We start from the raw sequence: 19,062 nt of genomic DNA, 5'->3' as shown, positions 1-19,062 counted from the left end.
ACAAAACCTTGCAAGGAGACTCCTGATTTGCATTCTTGATTTTCAAAGAGTGGCTTAAAAATTCTATGAGGAAAGTTTGAGTAAAAGTGCAACCCTTTAGTGACACATACCTTTTTAAATAGAGCATGACTTTGGTTTGTATGGTTATGTCATAAGCCTTACTGCTTCCTCTATGGGGGGGGGGGGGATTAACAAGGCTTCAAAGTTCACACAGAACAATGTGACTGCGACAAAGGAGTCTGTCAGGCGGTAACTATACACAAATACTTTTAATTCAAATTTGAATAGTATTCAAGTTTCATAAAAACAACTATATATGATACAAAAATACATTTTATGTAAAGAACGTTAACCAAAGCTGGTATGTTTTCAATAGTTTTATACCATATCATCTGGTGATGACAAAAAATGTGGCATGATGAGCTGGCTGGCACAATCGTTTTGATCAGAACCAATTTCTCTTTGAAGTGGCACAGTCCTTTTGTGACATATTGTACACAGGTTATTCTAACCACCACTGGTCAATTATTTGACCTTGCAGCTTTTGCACCGATCTTGTGAAAGTGATCTCATTTTTTTTTTGCAAAGAATTTTGCATTTAGATGGCCCACTGATTTTTGAAGATAGACATTCATTACTGGCAATTTAGTTCGTGAACTGTAGAGTACGGGCGCATTGTAAATCGTGGGGTCTATGGAGTGTAGTGGGGCATGATACCGTAAATGATGAAATATGCCATGTTACTTTGTGAAAAACTTCACACCGCATCAACTCAAAATTGGAAATGGTCAGATTCTGACAGTCACACCCTGAAACCACCAATTTTTTTGCTTAATGGGTGCAAAGCTAGTCACAGTTTACAAAGTCAAACAAAAAGGCAATGGAACTTAAAGAGAACATTAAAACATTGTAAATGTATTTGCTGGATCACTTATGGATGAAAATTCCATACAAGATTGCAACTGTCAAAAATGTTGAAAATGAAACAGTATAAAAATATAAATATATTAAAATACAGATATCAGGTGAGGTAACTTTCAGGAAATCAGACACACATTGATGGCTGGCATTCCTTACTTGGATACAATTGTCTTGCTCTATTGGAACTCACTATGAGATCACTCGGAGGATTGGGGGAGGGGGGACTGTGCATTATGAAAAGCCAATATTTTAAATCTCATTGACTGATAATTCAATACTACGTGCGTATTGCTAAAAAATACATGGGTAACAAACAATTATCTATGGCAGTGCATTATCTCCACTATACTGAGTTAAAACTATATTGTCTCCTACTTAATCTCTTGGCAACACTGGATGCTGAAAATTTCCTACAGAACAATGTACAACTATATACTTTGAGTTACAGAAAACATATACGCCAGATCTTATACAAGGTCACTTTACGTATTGTATGTAAGATAACACCAGTAAATGGTAGTCAAAGGGCTAGGTCATAGTAGTATGGGGAAAGCTACGAGGAAAATGCCATTGAGGTTGAAAAATACTGGTATTACCAGGGATTCATTTTCTCAAGGTGTTGAGCTTGACAGATATGTGTGAATACACGAAGTGGAGGGACTGTGATGAAAATAAAATCTCTCAGTGGACGATTCTTGTTGAATGTCATGCAATGACCTGAGTGAAACCTGAGAAAATATACTACAGGATTCTCAAGACTATTTTTTTTTCTTCACATGACAGAGTGGACATCTTTCAACTGTCACAGCAGCTACAAAGAATGTCCTGATAAACATTAAACTTACTGATATTGCAAGCTTCAAAGAAATGAGAAAAGTTTGAAGAATCTCTAAGTTGAACACAACAGTGACTCAGATACCTGTACACTTCCAATAATTGCACAGAGCACTCTGATAGCAATGGTTTAATCATCAGGCTTTCATTTTAAACTGTCAGTTTACTCTTGAAGTGCCGGTGTAAAAATCTCCGCCTCCTCAACTTGGTGACAACAGCTAAAACTTGTCAATAATTTTGCAATGACAGCAATTATCTAGATGTTCTTCAAAGCTTCTACTACTGGAATACTCATTTACAGCAAGAGATGTTAAACACCATCCTGACTGCAGTGTCTAGACAGGTACACAGAGGAATTCATGCACGTAATTAAAGTCTGTGGTAACTTGGATCCCTCAATATACTTTGGCATGTAGAAAGTTCTCAGAATTGTTCAATATTGTTGTCTGGAATAGCACAGACAGCAAATAATGAAAAGCTTTTATGAGCAGATTTAGCCAACTCTTTCTTTACACCAGCAAAAAGTGGCATGATTTGACGGACGCCAGATCTACTCTTCATTGCTTGTCACTGCAAGTCTGTGCACATTCAAAATCATTAGAATAGTCTATCCTCTCTTGAATCACAGCAGTATCAGTAAAATTTATTCTGATTTCTTGACTTGACCCAGTGTCTTGCCAGTTACCGCTGTCCTGCTCGAGTCTTCGTTCACATACTTCCCAAATTTGCAAATCTTGGCATCTCCTGAAGAGAGAGAGACACAAAATTAAGTTTGTCAACTCTCAAATCATTGCCGATCTTATCTGAATCATTGATGATCTTATCTGAATACCTAGACAGTCCTTTCATCCGTGGGCTGGGAGGCTGGCAGTTAAACCAACTCAAAATCACTCCAGATAACCTAAACTGGTGCCGCACTTCAACACTGATCTTTCTATGGTTACTAGACTATGCTAACAAGAATTCCAAATCGAAAAAATTTTGTCGATGTGCCAAATTTGAGGTACCCTTTTGATTGTAAATTTACTGAAAATCAATATGAGAATTTATTACTGAAAATGCAAAGTTTTTTCTGCCAGTGTAATTATAAAACACTTCTGTGTAGACGTGCAACTTTACATGTTCTAATTATGTAAGGTAGGATACACAATAGGAGGTCAGCAGTCTTTAAAAAGTACAGCTACTCCAGTCTGGGGCTCACTATCATAAATTTCACGGTTGTCGATTGTAAAAGGTCTTCTAGGTCAATGACCAAGATGTCTTGACAATTATAGAGCATGTGCAGACCATATCCTTTCTCTTTCTAAAACAAGAGGGCGCTCTTCACAGAGATTGAGTTGGCCACACACTTTGGGCAGTTACATATGATAACATTATGAATTTCAATGAGCAGCTATATGATTGACAAATATTGAATCATTGTGCCGCTTGCTAATCTATTGTATTGGTTCCACATTTCTGACACCCATGGTATTTCTACAAAATCACAGTATGCTGAAATCTCCAAACACAGATAAATTTTCAGCATCTAATGTTGAACAGCTCATAATATATCAAATGAAACCATGAACAATAGAGTTGGAGTGTTTTTATTTACACCAATCTAAATATCAGAAACATAACTATTGTTAAATCTAACTACAAACAACAAGCTCATCAACTGGTCAGACACCCTATTAGCTCATGTGAAAACTATAGATTGGCAGTCACAAGTTTTATGCCCACGCTCAGATTGAAAGACTCCATCATGTATCTAAGCTCTGTGACTGCCAATTTACACCACAGTTTGGAAATCACACGGACTGGTCTGGTTCCCTGTCAAATTTCAGCTGTCAGCCAGGTTACTATGCCACAGCTATTTTGTCAAGTTACTTGACATCACACTGTCAACTGAATCACACAATAATATATTGCACACGCGTTGGGAAGCCCCTTTATGAGACAGGCATAGCACATCCTTAGTCTGGTTCCCTGCCCCATTGCTGGAGAGAGTCTGTGCCATTGACGGTTTATACAGGCTACAGCATGCTTTGAATGGAGAACGAAGTTGACATCATCAGTGGACACACCCTCAAGAAACTACCTACCAATCAGATTGCTTGATAGCACTCTCTAAAGAAACAACCCACCAATCAGATTGCTTGATAGCACTCTCTAAAGAAACAACCCACCAATCAGATTGCTTGATAGCACTCTCTGCAGAAACAACTCACCAATCTGATTGCTTGATAGCACTCTCTAAAGAAACAACCCACCAATCAGATTGCTTGATAGCACTCTCTAAAGAAACAACCCACCAATCAGATTGCTTGATAGCACTCTCTGCAGAAACAACTCACCAATCTGATTGCTTGATAGCACATGTGAATGACAGCCATGGGTTTTATGATTCATATAATCGAAGACAAGTACAATTGATAAGATTCTCAGAAGAAAGCTATATGACATCAACTATTGAACAGTGAGTGTCAATACTTCTTTACCTGTACTAAAATGATTTATAACAAAAAAATGTTCAAAGCCAATGGTGCTTTTGCTAAAGGAGGCACTTAGACAAAGTCAAACTTGCCAAGCTTCCCCTGTATGGTTTTGCACTTTTATGTTGCATTTACGCATAGCTTTTGTGAAGTTGTAGCATGACCTTTCAGAGGCTGGTCATAGCGTTTTCAAAAGTGAGCCATGCACGAAGCAAAATACAATCATGTTTTCTAACCATAACGTTTGTATCCACTTGCGTTTTTCCTTTTTTTCTGGAGACAAATTGCAGGTTGCATCAGACAGAACTTGCTTCTGCCTTTCAACTTGTAACAGTGATGAGTGTCTATCAAGATAGCAACAATGCAGAAATCATGAGAAACCCTTTAGTGACATGGTTTACATGTCAAATAGTGGTTCTGAATTAAAACTGGCAGCAGAAGTGACTGTCTACTGAGAGGGTAACAGGACAAGAATTCTGAGGTTGTCAAAACATATGTTTGTATTACGCATTTGATGTGAAAAATCCCAAGATGACTGTACAAAGGGTGATTTGATGCTTGTTTGTTTGATTTCATAAGGATTAGTTTCACATGTTGACAATTCTTTGATGTGTCAATGCGGCCACACTGTGAGTACGAGAGACTGGCCCTGATGGCTGGTGTCAAACAAATTAGAGATATGGACAACTTGGAGACTAGAATTGAAAAACATCCAAAAGTTTGTGAAAGCAGAGCGGGCTTAACACATCGATGGTACTGCCCATTTTTTTCAACTCACCGGTGCATTGAGCACTGCTGAAGACATCTGCCACCTCTCTTCTGGTGTGACTGGACCCCTGTGTATGAAATTAAAACATGCTAGTATCCTACGCAAGTAATGATTTCAAATGCAAGTAGAACTCCATTGATTTTATTTCATTTACACATGTAAATCTATAAAAATTTTAACCTCTTTTTTGATCTTCCTGTTGTTTCTTTAAGAGTGCAGGACGTCAGATTCTGACAGGCTTGCTTGTCAAGCAAAATAAATCTGAAAATTCACAGGAATTGATTGCATCAAGCGACTTGAGTGCATCAAGTGACTGACTTAACTGCAGAAGCAACAACTCGCATAAGCGTAATATTCCATTTTCGCGACAGCCTGCTGGCTCACCGCAAGATTTCTGCAAACATTCAGCGGTGAAGGTCAGCCACCTCAACGTTCAAGCATGATCACATACACGATTCAGTGGGCTTCTAAATGACTTTATGCTGGCTTTGCGAATGGGGTTTCGAAAGCTTTAATTAGCCGGTGTTCACAGGAATAATGCTTGCGCTTTACGACGATGTACAAGCTCAAAACTGACCTACATAATTACCACGTCTGCGGCCCGGATAGCTCTGTACAACAGTCATGTACAGTTTTTCTCACAACACCGCCTTGCGGAACTTACCGGTAACATTGCAAACAGGATCAGCCGGAATGTTACACTGAACTTATTAATCTTCATTATGACCTCTCGCATTGTCACATCCTGATCACAAGCAAGGTATTGCATAATACAGACGACATACTCATCCTTTTCCGATAAACGATCATGTTTACCGATAAACATGGTTTTCATCGTCGACATCATCAGCTGGAGAAGACGGAAGAATTGATCCACGCAATCTTCAATTACTAGTCACTTGTGGCAAACTCCGAGTTGCTAAGAGGAGTTGAAATGCCATGTAATAGCACACATTCGTCCAATCGTTTCTTACGTAATCTTGACCGATACACAGAAGCCCAATTTATTTTTTCGCAATTGCATTTCCAGCCTTTATTTAAATATCAACACGCATGGTAACATCACCGATTTGTAACAAACAATCGACACGTGACAACGATACTGTCCAAATAAGAAGTTAAAAATATCAATTGAAAAAACACACGGTTTGCTAAACTGCTAATTTCTTCATAAAATGTCTAAATTCTAGGAACTGTTGTATAAACCCGATATGGAGAACTGATCAAACGTACTTCATAGCATCATGCTGATACAACCATCTGAGAATGTGAATCAACTTTTCGTGGAATCGTTTAGTTTCTTGCATAAATTTCTACGACATCATGTTAGTATAAACAAAAAATGGATTACGAATGATAAATGAACAAAGTTCTTTAGAGTAGATAAATCTTCTGAGCCGATATTCTCACGCCTCTGACGAGTCAATCCCAATGTAGCTGCTCAATACACGTGGTTACGCGGCGGTAACGGTGGTGGTGGTCCGCGGAGACTGCGAGGTGGGGGACTCATACGGCTCGGATAGCTGGAAGGGATGGGCAGTAGAAAAATCTTTAAAACATTATTGTATTCACACGCAGAATTTCACGGAGAACTCAGAGAACTAAGTCTGGCAATCTTTACAGACACTTTTCTGTAATCACTTTCACTCAACACTGAAACGAAAAAGGTACTTTTAACATCTGGTTTGCAACATGTCAGTTTTTTTATCTCCTTTTCTATTCAGCAATTTTCCATACAAACCCAATTCTTACCTCCTTGGTGGAAAGTCGAGGTATGGATCCCTTGGTCGAGGCGGTACTGGTGGCCTTTCATAGAATCTGAAACAAATATTTAAACATTGCACGTCAGTCTTACAAACTATACACACTTAATTTTTTTATATTTACAATCATACTATTCTTCAGAATGAAAGAAATGAAATCGCCATAATTATCAACACAGAGGCAACTTTACCCTGGTTCCATCGGTCTTCTTGAGTAAGGAGGTGGAGACGGGTAACGTCTGCCAATGGGGCTTCTGCTGCGACTCCTGTAGTATGGATCTGGGTAGTCTGGGGGTCTTCTGTAAGGGTCATACATGCGATCTCTGTCATAGTCTGGTGGTGGCAATTCACGCCTTGGTGGGGGAGGATAATCCCAGTACCTGTCACGTAGTGGTGGTCCGTAACGATCTCGTTCCCGATCTCTGTCTCTGTCTCGGCCCCTGTCTCTGCCCCTTGAAAAAACACATTTATCATTAACAACTTTGCAACCATGAGCTGTGCTTCTTAATCTAGATGACGCTTAAGTTACTGCAGTTTGGCACAGATTTCAAGTCTGAGAATGATTTTGCTATATTTTGACAATGAAGTACACAAACAGGAAGAAAAGATATATGTACTCCATATATCCTACATGGTTTCTCTTCTTTCTGTGTCAGTGCTTTGTTCTTCACAGAAAATTGCTGAACAAAAAATGCCAGTGATAACAAGAGAAGAGGATTGCAATAGGAGAGAAATTCCAACAAAGCTCACCTGTCTCCCCCTCCCCTTGGACAATCACGGGACCAATGGCCTTGCCTGCCACACTTGAAACACTCTCCCTTGCTGCCCATTCCTGGTGTCTTGTGTACTCGACTTGTAGACATCTTGACGAGGATAGAGAATAAAGAGAGTTGGCAACAGAAAAAGCTGTCATGAAAGATTGAGGCTTATCATCCGATGGCACTGCACTGTGTGTTCTTAACTATTATAATAGCAAACAATGTGAAGCATAACAGTTTTGAGCATGGTTATTAGTCTGTCCATATACAATGTGTACAGAAACTACATATGAACACTCATTTCCTAAACAGAGCTATGCAAATTTGAGGTTTCTTTACAATTTGAAGTCAAACGCTGCAAAGAAAACACTGTCATGTACTACTGACTGCAGCTACATAAGACAGCTAACAGTTGTCTGTACCCCATGTGAGGTAATTTTATTTGAAACATTAATCATGGTATTGGTTTAATATCTGTTGGTATACCGGTGTGCCTTACCTGTACTTTTATGTTTGTTCCCATGAACTCCTTTGAATTGAGGGCATCCATGGCCTCTTTAGCTTCATTTTCTTTAATCATATGCTGTGACAAAACAACACAAAGTACATTAAATATTGGTCTTGGTTGACAACACACTATAAACATTTTTTTTATTTACACTCAAAGTCATTTCAAATTCAAAGACTTGAAGCACTTTTTCACAAATTTTCAAGGACTTTACGAGGTCCAATATACCATTTGCCAGGTAGCATTTTACGATGTATCATTTTACACATATCATTATTTGCAATATGACTGATTATTTCAACATTTTTGAAATGTCACGGGTAGATTTTCCAGAACATTTCAGGACTCAATTTCATTTTCACAGACTTTCAAGGAGGCTTTAAAATTCAAGCACTTTTCAAAACTTCCAGAAGCGTATAGACACTGATCCATACAATCAAATATGTCAGTATCAAAAGTGGCATAGACCCAATGTCATTTAGAAATGTAGAACGCATGTTGCAATATCAGGGACAAGGCTTGGGCTTACAGAGCCTGGAAATAACACGATGGATTTTAAAGCTACAGAATTGGAACATTTAGTGCACTTACCACAAAGCCGTAGTTCTTGATGACATCACATTCTGACACTTTGCCATACTTTTCAAAGAGCTCCCTCAAATCCCTGCTCTGCACACTCTTCGACAGGTTACCGATGAATAGTTTTGTCATGTTTCCTGAAAATATATTGGAAAAAATTTCTTAAATTTAAATAATACCTAGGATCTAATTCCTTGTTTCGGTTTCACATGGCATTTACTCTTTAAGAACTGTGTACCGTCTTGAAAATTTGAGACCATTATGCCAGACGGTTTGGTTCTGTACAGTGTATTTTCGCTACCACCTAAGGGTTACCACCTTGATTGCAGACTCTGTTAAAGGTCGTGGCAGTATCTTTTCGATTTTCCTCCCTTTACAAGTTTAACTTGTACACTTGTTGAACATGCTCCATGGTGAAGCAGAGGAATCAGCATGTATAGTTGTAGTTGGCTGCAACCAGCTTTGCCACTAATACGATGCCAGCCCTTGACATCACTATAGGTGCAAATACTTTGCAAGTAACCGCTCCATGTCGAAGAAGGCCACATCGTGATAGTAATCCATGTTGATCACAAGCATTTCAAATGTTGCAACTATGTGTTGATGTGGCAAGAATGGTAATACCAACAACTGACAAATGTATTTGTGAACATTGTCATTTTTCCTTTACGCTACATGGAGGCCCAAGGAACTGGACTTTGTGCCATACCACTTGCGTCCAATGGAAACAGCAACCTCAAATGTTTCCCAGGGGGAAAACACTCTTCACTGCCCTCCAAGCTGCTGTGTCTAAGTCCATAATAAACTTTCTTTACACTAACGGATGGTGCAAACCTGTCAATACTTTAGAGCACTTTTTTGTAGTTTCTTTTTTCCCTCTTGGACATAAGGCAAAATGCCAAGGGGATCTGTTTCACTTAGTGTTGCTCTTCACAAACAAGTGCATTGAAAAGAATTGACCGAATGGACCTCGCACGATCTTAAATGTGGAATCCATGTACCAAGTTTTGGCTTTGCAGAGAATACGCAACTGTTCCAATGTGTGGAATGGAAGATTGTGGACGGCATTGAAAAATGATATCTTTTTCAGAAAGTCTGCCACCACCTCAAAATCTAGATCATGCAGGTTGTCCAGATGCATACTTTGTCATAGCCTATTTGCTGCATGGATAAGGTTAGGTGGTACTACTTGGCCACTTTAAGGTTCATTGAGCAAATCATTTTGAACCATTATTTTCTCAACAATATCAGATGCAGAGTGGAATAGGTTTCTTTAAGCAATGTCTTTAACCATAACCGTCGCCTTAACTTTCGTTATGGCTTGGCCTGGTGATTATGGTCATGTTGACTGCGCAAGAAATTTCCACCATTCTGCAATACTGTGCCTGCACAGTTGAGTCGTTTTCCTCTAACAATAAATTGCGAAGTAGTGTTCCCACTTCCTCCATGCCTATTACTTTTTCAACTGTACGTGTAACCAAGACCATCTACTAATAGGTCTTTGCCCCAATTCGATGCACCTTATACAGTTTCATATGACTCCTCACCATGTCTCACCCTAGGCAGAGGGTGTGGGTGAGAGTCGTCATCAAGGCTGATTTCATTTGCATCAATCAGCATCATATCAAAGAGGGTGTTGATAGTAAATGAATTGTCGTCATTAACCCTAACATGACTGGAGGGTTTGGTTCTGTTTTAACGGTTGTGTAAACTACCGCAGTGTATTTTTCCACCTAAGGTGTATTCCATCTTGATAATTCACTCTTTGACAGAAAGTCCAAGTACATTATGAGCATCTCTTGTGTATGCGATGACATTAAAATTTCTGTTTGGGCATAAGGTCAAGGTATACTGGGGATACCAGAGGTAGAAAACATCACATTATTTTCTCTATTGTAGACATTTTTGCACGGAAAACATAATTACACCACAAACATCACTAACTAACCATAGCTCTTTGTAGTGAAACAGGCCAAGTCTTGTGTCCTTGGCATAATCTGGCCCCCACAAACAGTAAATTCAATGCCAGAACTGTGACCTTTGAACACAGCCAATTTTCTATGCAGATAAGATGATGGATTATCAATTAACTAGCTGGCAACATTTTGTTTTTCTGCAAAGTCGAGCTATATACTCTGGTAATGGCATCCAACAAAATATGATACATTGACAGGATTAAAATGTAATTCTAACATGAACAATTATCTAGCATTCAAAATGGGCACACCCTGGCCGATTTTGCTCAATTGAGAAGACATAACGTATGCACATTATGCTATGTAGGTGAGAAAATCTGTACTAATTTGAAACCATTTGTTGTGTCTCACCAATTCGCTACCATTCATTTATATTTCGAGCAACAGAGTTCAGCGACTTCTCAGTTTATTTCCGCTCTAACGACTTGCCTGTCAAGCCCAGGTACTGGAGAGGAATCTATCAGTGTAGTAGTAAATAGTAACTGCACTGCTTACATCATGATTGAAGACATTATTAACCCAAGAGTAATACATTTGACTGATACACGATGTATTAAGACAAAATGACGCTGAATGTCGTGTTTCAGCCTTTCATTTTGTTCTTCATGCACAACAAAAGAATACATGAACATTATTATAATTTTACAAATCCCACATCGCGATTGACTGGCGAACGGGTTCGTTTTGGATATGAAACATTATTTCTGATGAAAAGAATGTACTCTTAATACAAAAGTTTGAATTTTTTTTTATTTAAATCTGACAATGATGAAAACAAGAAATAGTAAGTTGTTTTAGCTTACCGAGTCAAAATGTCCCAGCGTGGTATGAGAGACCCAAGCTATGTACCACGTGAGCGCACAATGGCGGCGGTGTATGTCAAATTAAAACGGCCAATGTCGGAATCACGGTTGACAGCACGATATGCAGAACGTTGGAAATTAACTCTTGCTTAACTGAAGACAAACTTGACTGAAGGATAACCCGAGTTATGACTCTTTGCGAGAGACTTTACCATTTGACGACGTGCCCCCAGCTAGCACGCTCACTTCCCTGCAGAAAGAACGCTGTCACAACACAGATGTGAGTTTTGCAAATGCAACACAAACTTCGTAAATATTGTAGATATGTTGTGTTTATTTAAGTACATTTATCGCTTAACGGTTATGTATGTATTCTATAATATATATTTTTTATACCTTGTCATTATGTTTTTAGCGAAAAATCACGCAACATGTCGACACTACTAAATTGAAATTAACGAATATGTATACTACAAAGTAAAAAATACTTCAAATTTGGGAACGAAACAACCTATACAAAACTTTATGTGATTGGCTAACGTATTGAGTGGTAGCCAATGAAATTTGCTAATATGTTGAATATACTGGGATAGTGAACAGCATGGCCAGGAGAGGAAGGCACTTCCGCGGCCGAAAAGGGCACACGAAACAGAAACGAAAGAAGTCAAAGAAATCGAACGCGAAATCTCAGGACTCAATCGATGCTAAAAGACAGATCGAGTATGTAGATATCATTCACTTCATATTTCGAGTAGATTCAACGCTCGGATGTCGCGGCGCGGACAGCCAGCGTGTTGGCCATGGAATCCAAGTGCCATTTGCATGCCGGGAAGTTTGCATGCTGGGAACAATATTTATGTGATTGTTTATTGGGATCAAGAAGATACAGAGATTTAGTTCTCTGTATATATATATATATATATATATATATATATATATATATATATATATATATATATACAGTTTCGGCAATAAGTTATGTCAATTAAGATATATATATATATATATATATATATATATATATATATATATATATATATATATATATATATATATATATATATATATATATATATATATATATATATATATATATATATATATATATATATATATATCTTAATTGACATAACTTATTGCCGAAACTGGTCACACCAACGTGTATAATATCAAATATCAATGTAGCAAAATATAATTATAAATTCTGAGTGCAACAGAGACCAACAGCCTGCATTATTACGCTAACCAGGGCATGGGCAGTCGTGCACGAGTTAAAAAAAAACATTCTTGCTTCTACATGAGAGTGCACATTTCTGCTGTAATTTGTCGGATGGAAACTTTTTTGGGTCAACCCACTCCCACCCATCCCCCCCACCCCCTCCCAAAAAACTAAAAGGATTAAGTTTTTTATCCCACATTGAACTTTGATGTCGCCCTAATTCAGAGCATTTCTCGCAATATAACATTGTATTTTGCTTTCAACAGGGAACCACCCACAAAGAAAACCAGGTATGAAGATGAAGTCGCAAATGAAGAGGTAAAGCTGGGGCTTTTATCATCCTACAGGTTTATATTTTCATGGACATTTACTTGCATCATCCTTTCACAACATTCGTCATTCATCACTTTTTCGCTAAAAGCTGTTCTTTCACCTTTTCATGCAGAGTTCAAGTTCAGAGAGTGAGGAAGACATTTCTTCGTATCAGCAGCTGATATCAACTTTGGAGCAATGCAAACAAGAAAAACCAATAGGATCAGGTTTGGAGCTTTCACTGTACCATATTGCCTTTGTAACTTTTTCATTTTGTGTATATATGATTTATACTAGAAACTTTACAGACAAATATGTTGTGAAATAAGTGTTTCAAACCTCTTTCCTAAGTATGTATTGGTTTTCCACCCAGTATGAATATTTCCCTTTCGTTAATTTTTGTCAATTTGCTGTTTGTAGCACTTTCTCACTAGTTGATTTACATTGGTTGCCTGTTGAAGCACGTATTAAGTTCAAGATTATGTTAATTACTTTTAAATTGATCAGAGGCTTTGCACCTGTGTATTTGACAGAGCTGATAGAGCAATATGTTCCTTCCAGAGATCTCCGTTCTGCAGACAAGTTGCGTCTGATTCCACCTCGCGGAAAATTCAGTAAAGCATACGGCCAGAGAGCCTTTTCAGTGTGTGCGCCATCGTTATGGAATATGTTGCCTGTAGAGATTCGTACTGCAAGAAATGTTGAGTCTTTTAAACGCGGTTTGAAAACCTATCTTTTTAATCTGTATTATCAGTGATTTGTTTATGCTTTGCGGTACATTTTCTTCACCGCAGGACTCCCTGACACTTGTATTTTGTAAAATCGCTTATTCTTTTGTGTGTTCTGTACAGCGCACTGTGACGTATGTGTAGTGCGTTTTTCAAGAATTTTTAATAATAATAATAATAATAATTCTCACTAGCCTATGACAGTTAGTTTTTGATAATTAATTTATTGGTTTATTTTGAGAAACAAGTGTATGTATAAGACCGTGCCGCAAACTGATGTGATGAGAAAATCATCAGTTCAGTATTTCAATGTTTTGTCAGATGAAGAAGATAGTGTTGATGATGAAGATGACGACGATGAGGAGGAGGAGGAGGAGGAGGAGATTGAGAATGAAGAGATTGAAGAGGGAATGAGTGAACCTTCTGGAGAGAGGAAGAAAGGAGAAAGTTTCACAGATGGAAATAGTGATGACAAAGGAAACACAAGCAATGTTTCAGAGGAAGAAGATGAGGACGATGACGCAGACGATGATGATGTACCTGATGAAGATGATGTAGATTCAGAGCAGGGTGAAGAAGATGTACAAGAGGATACTGTATCTGAGGAGCATGTCGATGTTGAGAAGAGTACTGAAGACAAATTTGGTAAGCGGGATACCAGGATCAGTCTTGGCAAGCAATTCAGTTTGAGTCCCTTTCATTGGTCAACCACTGTACTAAACGGCAGACATTTATTTTGGTCACACAACAGTGATGGGAGGATTTTTTTGGTATTTGTCGTGGAAACAGATTTTAAATATACATGTACTTGGAAGATCAGCCATGTTTTTCTTGTAGTATTAAACGTTTTATGGAATCATTCACTGAAGAGAACACGTACCATCTTTGATTAAACTCCAACACAAACACTATGGTTATTGGTTTTGTGGCATGTGACGTTTGTTCAGGAATATGGTAGAGATATATTTGTAAGAATTGTCAGAAAGATCAATTACGGAAGAATAACTGAAAGAATATTGTTTGTGTGCCATTTCTTTTCAGACCCATTTTACATCAGGTTGGAATTTGACCTCGGAGACAAGAATGCAGAGCAGTTGACAAATGGTAAAATTAAAGAAAAATTTGAATTAAAGGTATGCATTGTTGTTTCCCCTGTAATGGTGTATGATATTGTGTTTCTGAAACCAACCTGTGAAATTATTAGTCCCCACGGACACCGTCCGGGGGGACTTATAGGTTTGGTCATGTCCGTGCGTGCGTGCGTGCGTGCGTGCGTCCGTCCGTTCACGCAGATATCTCAGAGATGCCTGGAGCGATTTCATTCAAACTTGGTACAAGGATTACTTCATATGTCGATTTGTTTTGTGGTACGATCCAATATGGCTGCCAGGCGGCCATTTTATTACGATTTTTTCATGTACAGAGCCATAACTCAGGCATGTTTCAACTGATTTTATTCAAAGTTGGTACAAGGACATTGACCAATGTCATAGATATGCATGTCAATTTTTTTTGTGATATGATCCAATATGGCCGCCGTGCGGCCATTTTGTTACGATTTTTTCATGTACAGAGCCATAACTCAGGCATATCACAACCGATTTTATTCAAACTTGGTACAAGGACATTGACGTATGTCATACATATGCACGTCAATTTGTTTTGTGATAAAATCCAATATGGCCGCCAGGCGGCCATTTTATTATGATTTTTTCATGTACATGCAGAATCATTACTCAGGCATGTTTCAACAGATTTTATTCAAAGTGACCAATGTCATAGCTGTGCACATTGATTTGTTTTGTGATACGATCCAATATGGCCGCTGTGTGGCCATTTTATTACGTTTTTTCATGTCCAGAACCATAACTCAGACATGTATCAAGCGAATTTATTCAAAGTTGGTACAAGGACATTGACCAATGTCATATATGCACCTTAATTTGTTTTGTGATACAATCCAATATGGCTGCTGTGTGGCCATTTTATTACGTTTTTTCATGTCCAGAACCATAACTCAGACATGTATCAAGCGAATTTATTCAAAGTTGGTACAAGGACATTGACCAATGTCATATATATGCACCTTAATTTGTTTTGTGATACAATCCAATATGGCTGCTGTGCGGCCATTTTGTTATGATTTTTTTCATGTCCAGAACCATAACTCAGACATGTATCAAGCGAATTTATTCAAAGTTGGTACAAGGACATTGACCAATGTCATATATATGCATCTTAATTTGTTTTGTGATACAATCCAATATGGCTGCTGTGCGGCCATTTTGTTATGATTTTTTTCGTGTACAAAGCCATAACTCAGGCATATCTCAACCGATTTTAATCCAAGTTGGTACAAGGACATTCACCTATGTCATACATATGCACATTGATTTGTTTGGGATACGATCCAATATGGCCACCGTGTGGCAATTTTATTACGATTTTTTCATGTCTTGAACTACAACTCAGACATGTATCAAGCGAATTTATTCAAAAGTATTTTTATCACAGACCTAATGAAGAGGACTCTATCCTCTCTGAGGACCTGTAATCAAAGTACCCATTAACAAGTGGGACTGTGTCATCAACGATGAATTATTTAATGAGAAATCTGTAAAATTCAATGGCATTGATGGCATTGTTGCCTTCAAGCAAACAAACAAGTGTGCTTTGTATTTCTGTGATGCATCCATTGAGGGAAACCCACATGTGGAAATGAATATGGAACTTGTCCGCTGGTTATCCTGTGAAGTCATCTGCGTTGTTGTTTTTCATCTTGTTCAGTGGCCAAAGCTAGGTTGCTTGACTGTGCAGCGCCATTGTGGTGAAGATGTGGCTGTCAGAGTAAACAAGGAAAAGGACACAAAAAAACTACATGTAAGCAAAACAGGATTTTGTGATCATTTTTGCGTAGAATGTACATCAGCAGACATCTGTCATTGTTGCATCTTGTATTGCAAAACCCGGGTTTGCTTTGTAACGTTAACTAATAATCAGAGATTTCAATTGTTGTATGCATCATGTTAGTACACTGATTATTGTTGATGAGTTTGACTTTGTTACAATCCATACCTTTTACATATTACATATTACATAACTCTGTGAAAAACGCAGTAATTCATATGTACTTATCGATATCGTATTTGTCTAATTTTTTTGTATTATATCACAGATCAGAAAGAGAATTGCCGATCATTTGCTTGACGCTAACAAGCCGTTTCTCTCTGGCAAATCTGACTGTGACAGTTGTCTATCACCGCTACAAAGAGAGCTTTTTTCTGTAATGAATGCCTACAAGGTAGGTGATGATCACATATGTTATTTTATATATATATATATATATATATATATATATATATATATATATATATATATATATATATATTATATATATATATATATATATATATATATATATATATATATATATATATATATATATATATATATATATATATATATATATATATATATATATAATATTACAAGGTAAAGTAATTTTTTCATGAAATTCAAAAAAAAACAAATAATCCAATACATTCCATCTCACAGAGTTAAATTAACTTAGCTAACAAAGAAAGGTCAAGTTAGGTTAGCTTTTTCTTAATTTTTACCATCTTTTGTTCTTAATTTTTAAGGATTTACTAACTGCTTCATAATTTTTCATAAGCAATTTTGCACCATTTCCGGTGACACCCTGGCATATTTCTATTCTATTATGACCCAGGATTTGTTGTACCCAGAGACCAATGTGAAAACCATGGATGAAATCAGACATGTGTATTGCCTCCATGTCCTAAATCATGTGGTCAAGTGAGTAGTATGAACTTTGAATTTTATGTGTCTGTTCATGTCTGTTTGTCTTTGACTGTTGAGAGTGATTGATGCTGCAGGGTTTCCATGGCAATTTATTTTGGTACATGAAGTGATCCAAAAGATGAAAAGTGAGATGTCTCATTTTCTCTGTCTCTGTCTCTCAAAAACTTAGTTATCTTCTACATCACTATGTAACCATCTTGAACATGACAAAGTAATTCCTCTTGGCCTGTTGGGAAAAGATTTCTTTATTTCAGGTTTGATGATGAAATGTCTGAGAACAAACTGCAAAATTCTCACAAACATATTCATTTTCATTTTATTATTTTACAGGTGTAGGGCGTTGGTCTTGAAGCACAATAACTTACTTTCACTGCAGAAGATAGACCCCGATTCAGAGTGAGTGATGTTTATTTGTTGTAAAAGTACATTTATGACAATAATATGAAGTAGACACTTGGGTTTTTGAAAATCTTAAGTTAGTACTGACTGTACATCTTATGAGGACTACAGTAAGTTTTAGTTTTGAACTAAAATTGGCAGAAAACCTCACAAATCAACAGGAAAATCCTATGAAATTTTAAAGACAACTGTTTCAATGCATAGGTTGTCTATTTTATCAACAGATGGATATACAAGTATTCTTCTCCAAAATTACTGATTTCCATCTACTGCTATAACTTGGAATGGTTTCCACATGATTACGCAGGTTGGCACAATGTCTTTAGCAGGACATTATTAATTCTGCGATTCGTTATTTTCGCAGTTCATTACGAGATCAAGGTCTGACCAGACAAGAGTGTTGATTGTCGTACCGTTCAGACACTCAGCTTTACAGATTGTCAACATATTTATCAAAATGCTGCTAGCGGCTGATGAGTGTCACATCGCCCATGGAAAGAGATTTAACCGGGAGTACGGAGAGGAAAGACTTGTACAGTCAAAACTGCAAAGGCCAGGTAAGTGAACTTCAAATGTAAACACACAAACAAGACTGCCACAAAAGTCATTGTGACTGTAGTGTCATGTTAACATTCTCAACTCTAACAGAATAGCGCTGATCACAAATGATGTCTTTGTTCTTTCATTAATATGCAAAAATGAATATTTGTCCTCATTCTGCAAGAATGGCAAAAATAAAACTAATTTTACAATGGATGATAAAATTCACACTTATTTATGGCTCAGAGTACAAGCTGCAACAACAGCATACATGCAACTGCAAGCAGTAGTGTCCAATGTCTCGCGTGTGCAGCTATATGTAGTTACAAACCTGAAACCGTGATCAGCACTATTTAAATTTGTAATTCGTCTCTTTTTTTCCAATAACAGAGGACTGGGAAGCTACATTTGCGGGTAACGTTGATGATCATTTCAGAATTGGTATGGCAGTGACTAGGAAAGGTATCAGACTGTACACAGACTTTTATTCCTCTGATATCATCATAGCGTCTCCACTCGGTTTAAGAACGGTCATAGGAGTTGAAGGGTGAGAAGAAATTGTGACATTTTTGTACAGTTGATAAGTAGTTTTCCAGATTCTATGTGTGAGTGTTAGTATACAGTGGTAATCTGTCCCCATGCATCTCTACCTTT

General features: G+C 37.6%; 2 protein-coding genes across 7 annotated transcripts in view; one reads left to right on the top strand and one right to left on the bottom strand.

Moving 5' to 3' along the window:
* Positions 1-254: 254 nt before the first annotated feature.
* Positions 255-11,681, bottom strand: LOC139149684 (RNA-binding protein lark-like). 6 transcript variants are annotated; one of them, XR_011556130.1, is made up of 9 exons: positions 11,389-11,681; positions 8,622-8,746; positions 8,022-8,105; positions 7,515-7,627; positions 6,956-7,216; positions 6,754-6,819; positions 5,011-5,068; positions 4,469-4,576; positions 255-2,499 (listed from the first exon to the last, which is right to left on the bottom strand). XR_011556130.1 is itself a non-coding variant. In XM_070721549.1 (8 exons), exons 2-8 carry the CDS (start codon positions 8,739-8,741, stop codon positions 2,464-2,466), a joined length of 738 nt encoding a protein of 245 aa, XP_070577650.1. In that variant the 5' UTR covers positions 8,742-8,746; positions 11,389-11,681; the 3' UTR covers positions 255-2,463. The 6 variants fall into 6 exon arrangements, 4 of the variants coding, with proteins under 4 accessions (XP_070577650.1, XP_070577651.1, XP_070577653.1 ...); XR_011556131.1 differs by having other exon boundaries at positions 6,956-7,210; XM_070721549.1 differs by lacking the exon at positions 4,469-4,576.
* A 274-nt stretch (positions 11,682-11,955) lies between these two features.
* LOC139150624 (U3 small nucleolar RNA-associated protein 25 homolog) overlaps positions 11,956-19,062 on the top strand; it is a 31,566-nt gene continuing 24,459 nt past the window's right edge. Inside the window, 12 exon segments of the mRNA XM_070723061.1 lie at positions 11,956-12,108; positions 12,874-12,925; positions 13,053-13,146; positions 13,969-14,292; positions 14,689-14,780; positions 16,435-16,527; positions 16,823-16,948; positions 17,378-17,463; positions 17,800-17,865; positions 18,233-18,258; positions 18,261-18,425; positions 18,799-18,955. Coding sequence (XP_070579162.1) covers positions 11,990-12,108; positions 12,874-12,925; positions 13,053-13,146; positions 13,969-14,292; positions 14,689-14,780; positions 16,435-16,527; positions 16,823-16,948; positions 17,378-17,463; positions 17,800-17,865; positions 18,233-18,258; positions 18,261-18,425; positions 18,799-18,955 — 1,400 coding nt within the window. The 5' untranslated portion in view covers positions 11,956-11,989.

Source organism: Ptychodera flava, chromosome 14 (assembly GCF_041260155.1).
Source record: "Ptychodera flava strain L36383 chromosome 14, AS_Pfla_20210202, whole genome shotgun sequence".
In the NCBI taxonomy this organism is placed as follows: domain Eukaryota; kingdom Metazoa; phylum Hemichordata; class Enteropneusta; family Ptychoderidae; genus Ptychodera; species Ptychodera flava.
This window is presented reverse-complemented; position numbering and strand designations above follow the sequence as displayed.

Bases quoted from the DNA above. Each gene is read 5' to 3' on its own strand.
- LOC139149684 (XM_070721549.1), bottom strand. From the start codon at position 8,741: ATGACAAAACTATTCATCGGTAACCTGTCGAAGAGTGTGCAGAGCAGG. The intron at 7,628-8,021 runs GTAAGGCACACC...ATCCTCGTCAAG, and splicing joins GAACAAACATAAAAGTACAG to ATGTCTACAAGTCGAGTACA. The intron at 5,069-6,753 runs GTAAGAATTGGG...TTTCATACACAG, and splicing joins CTCGACTTTCCACCAAGGAG to GGGTCCAGTCACACCAGAAG.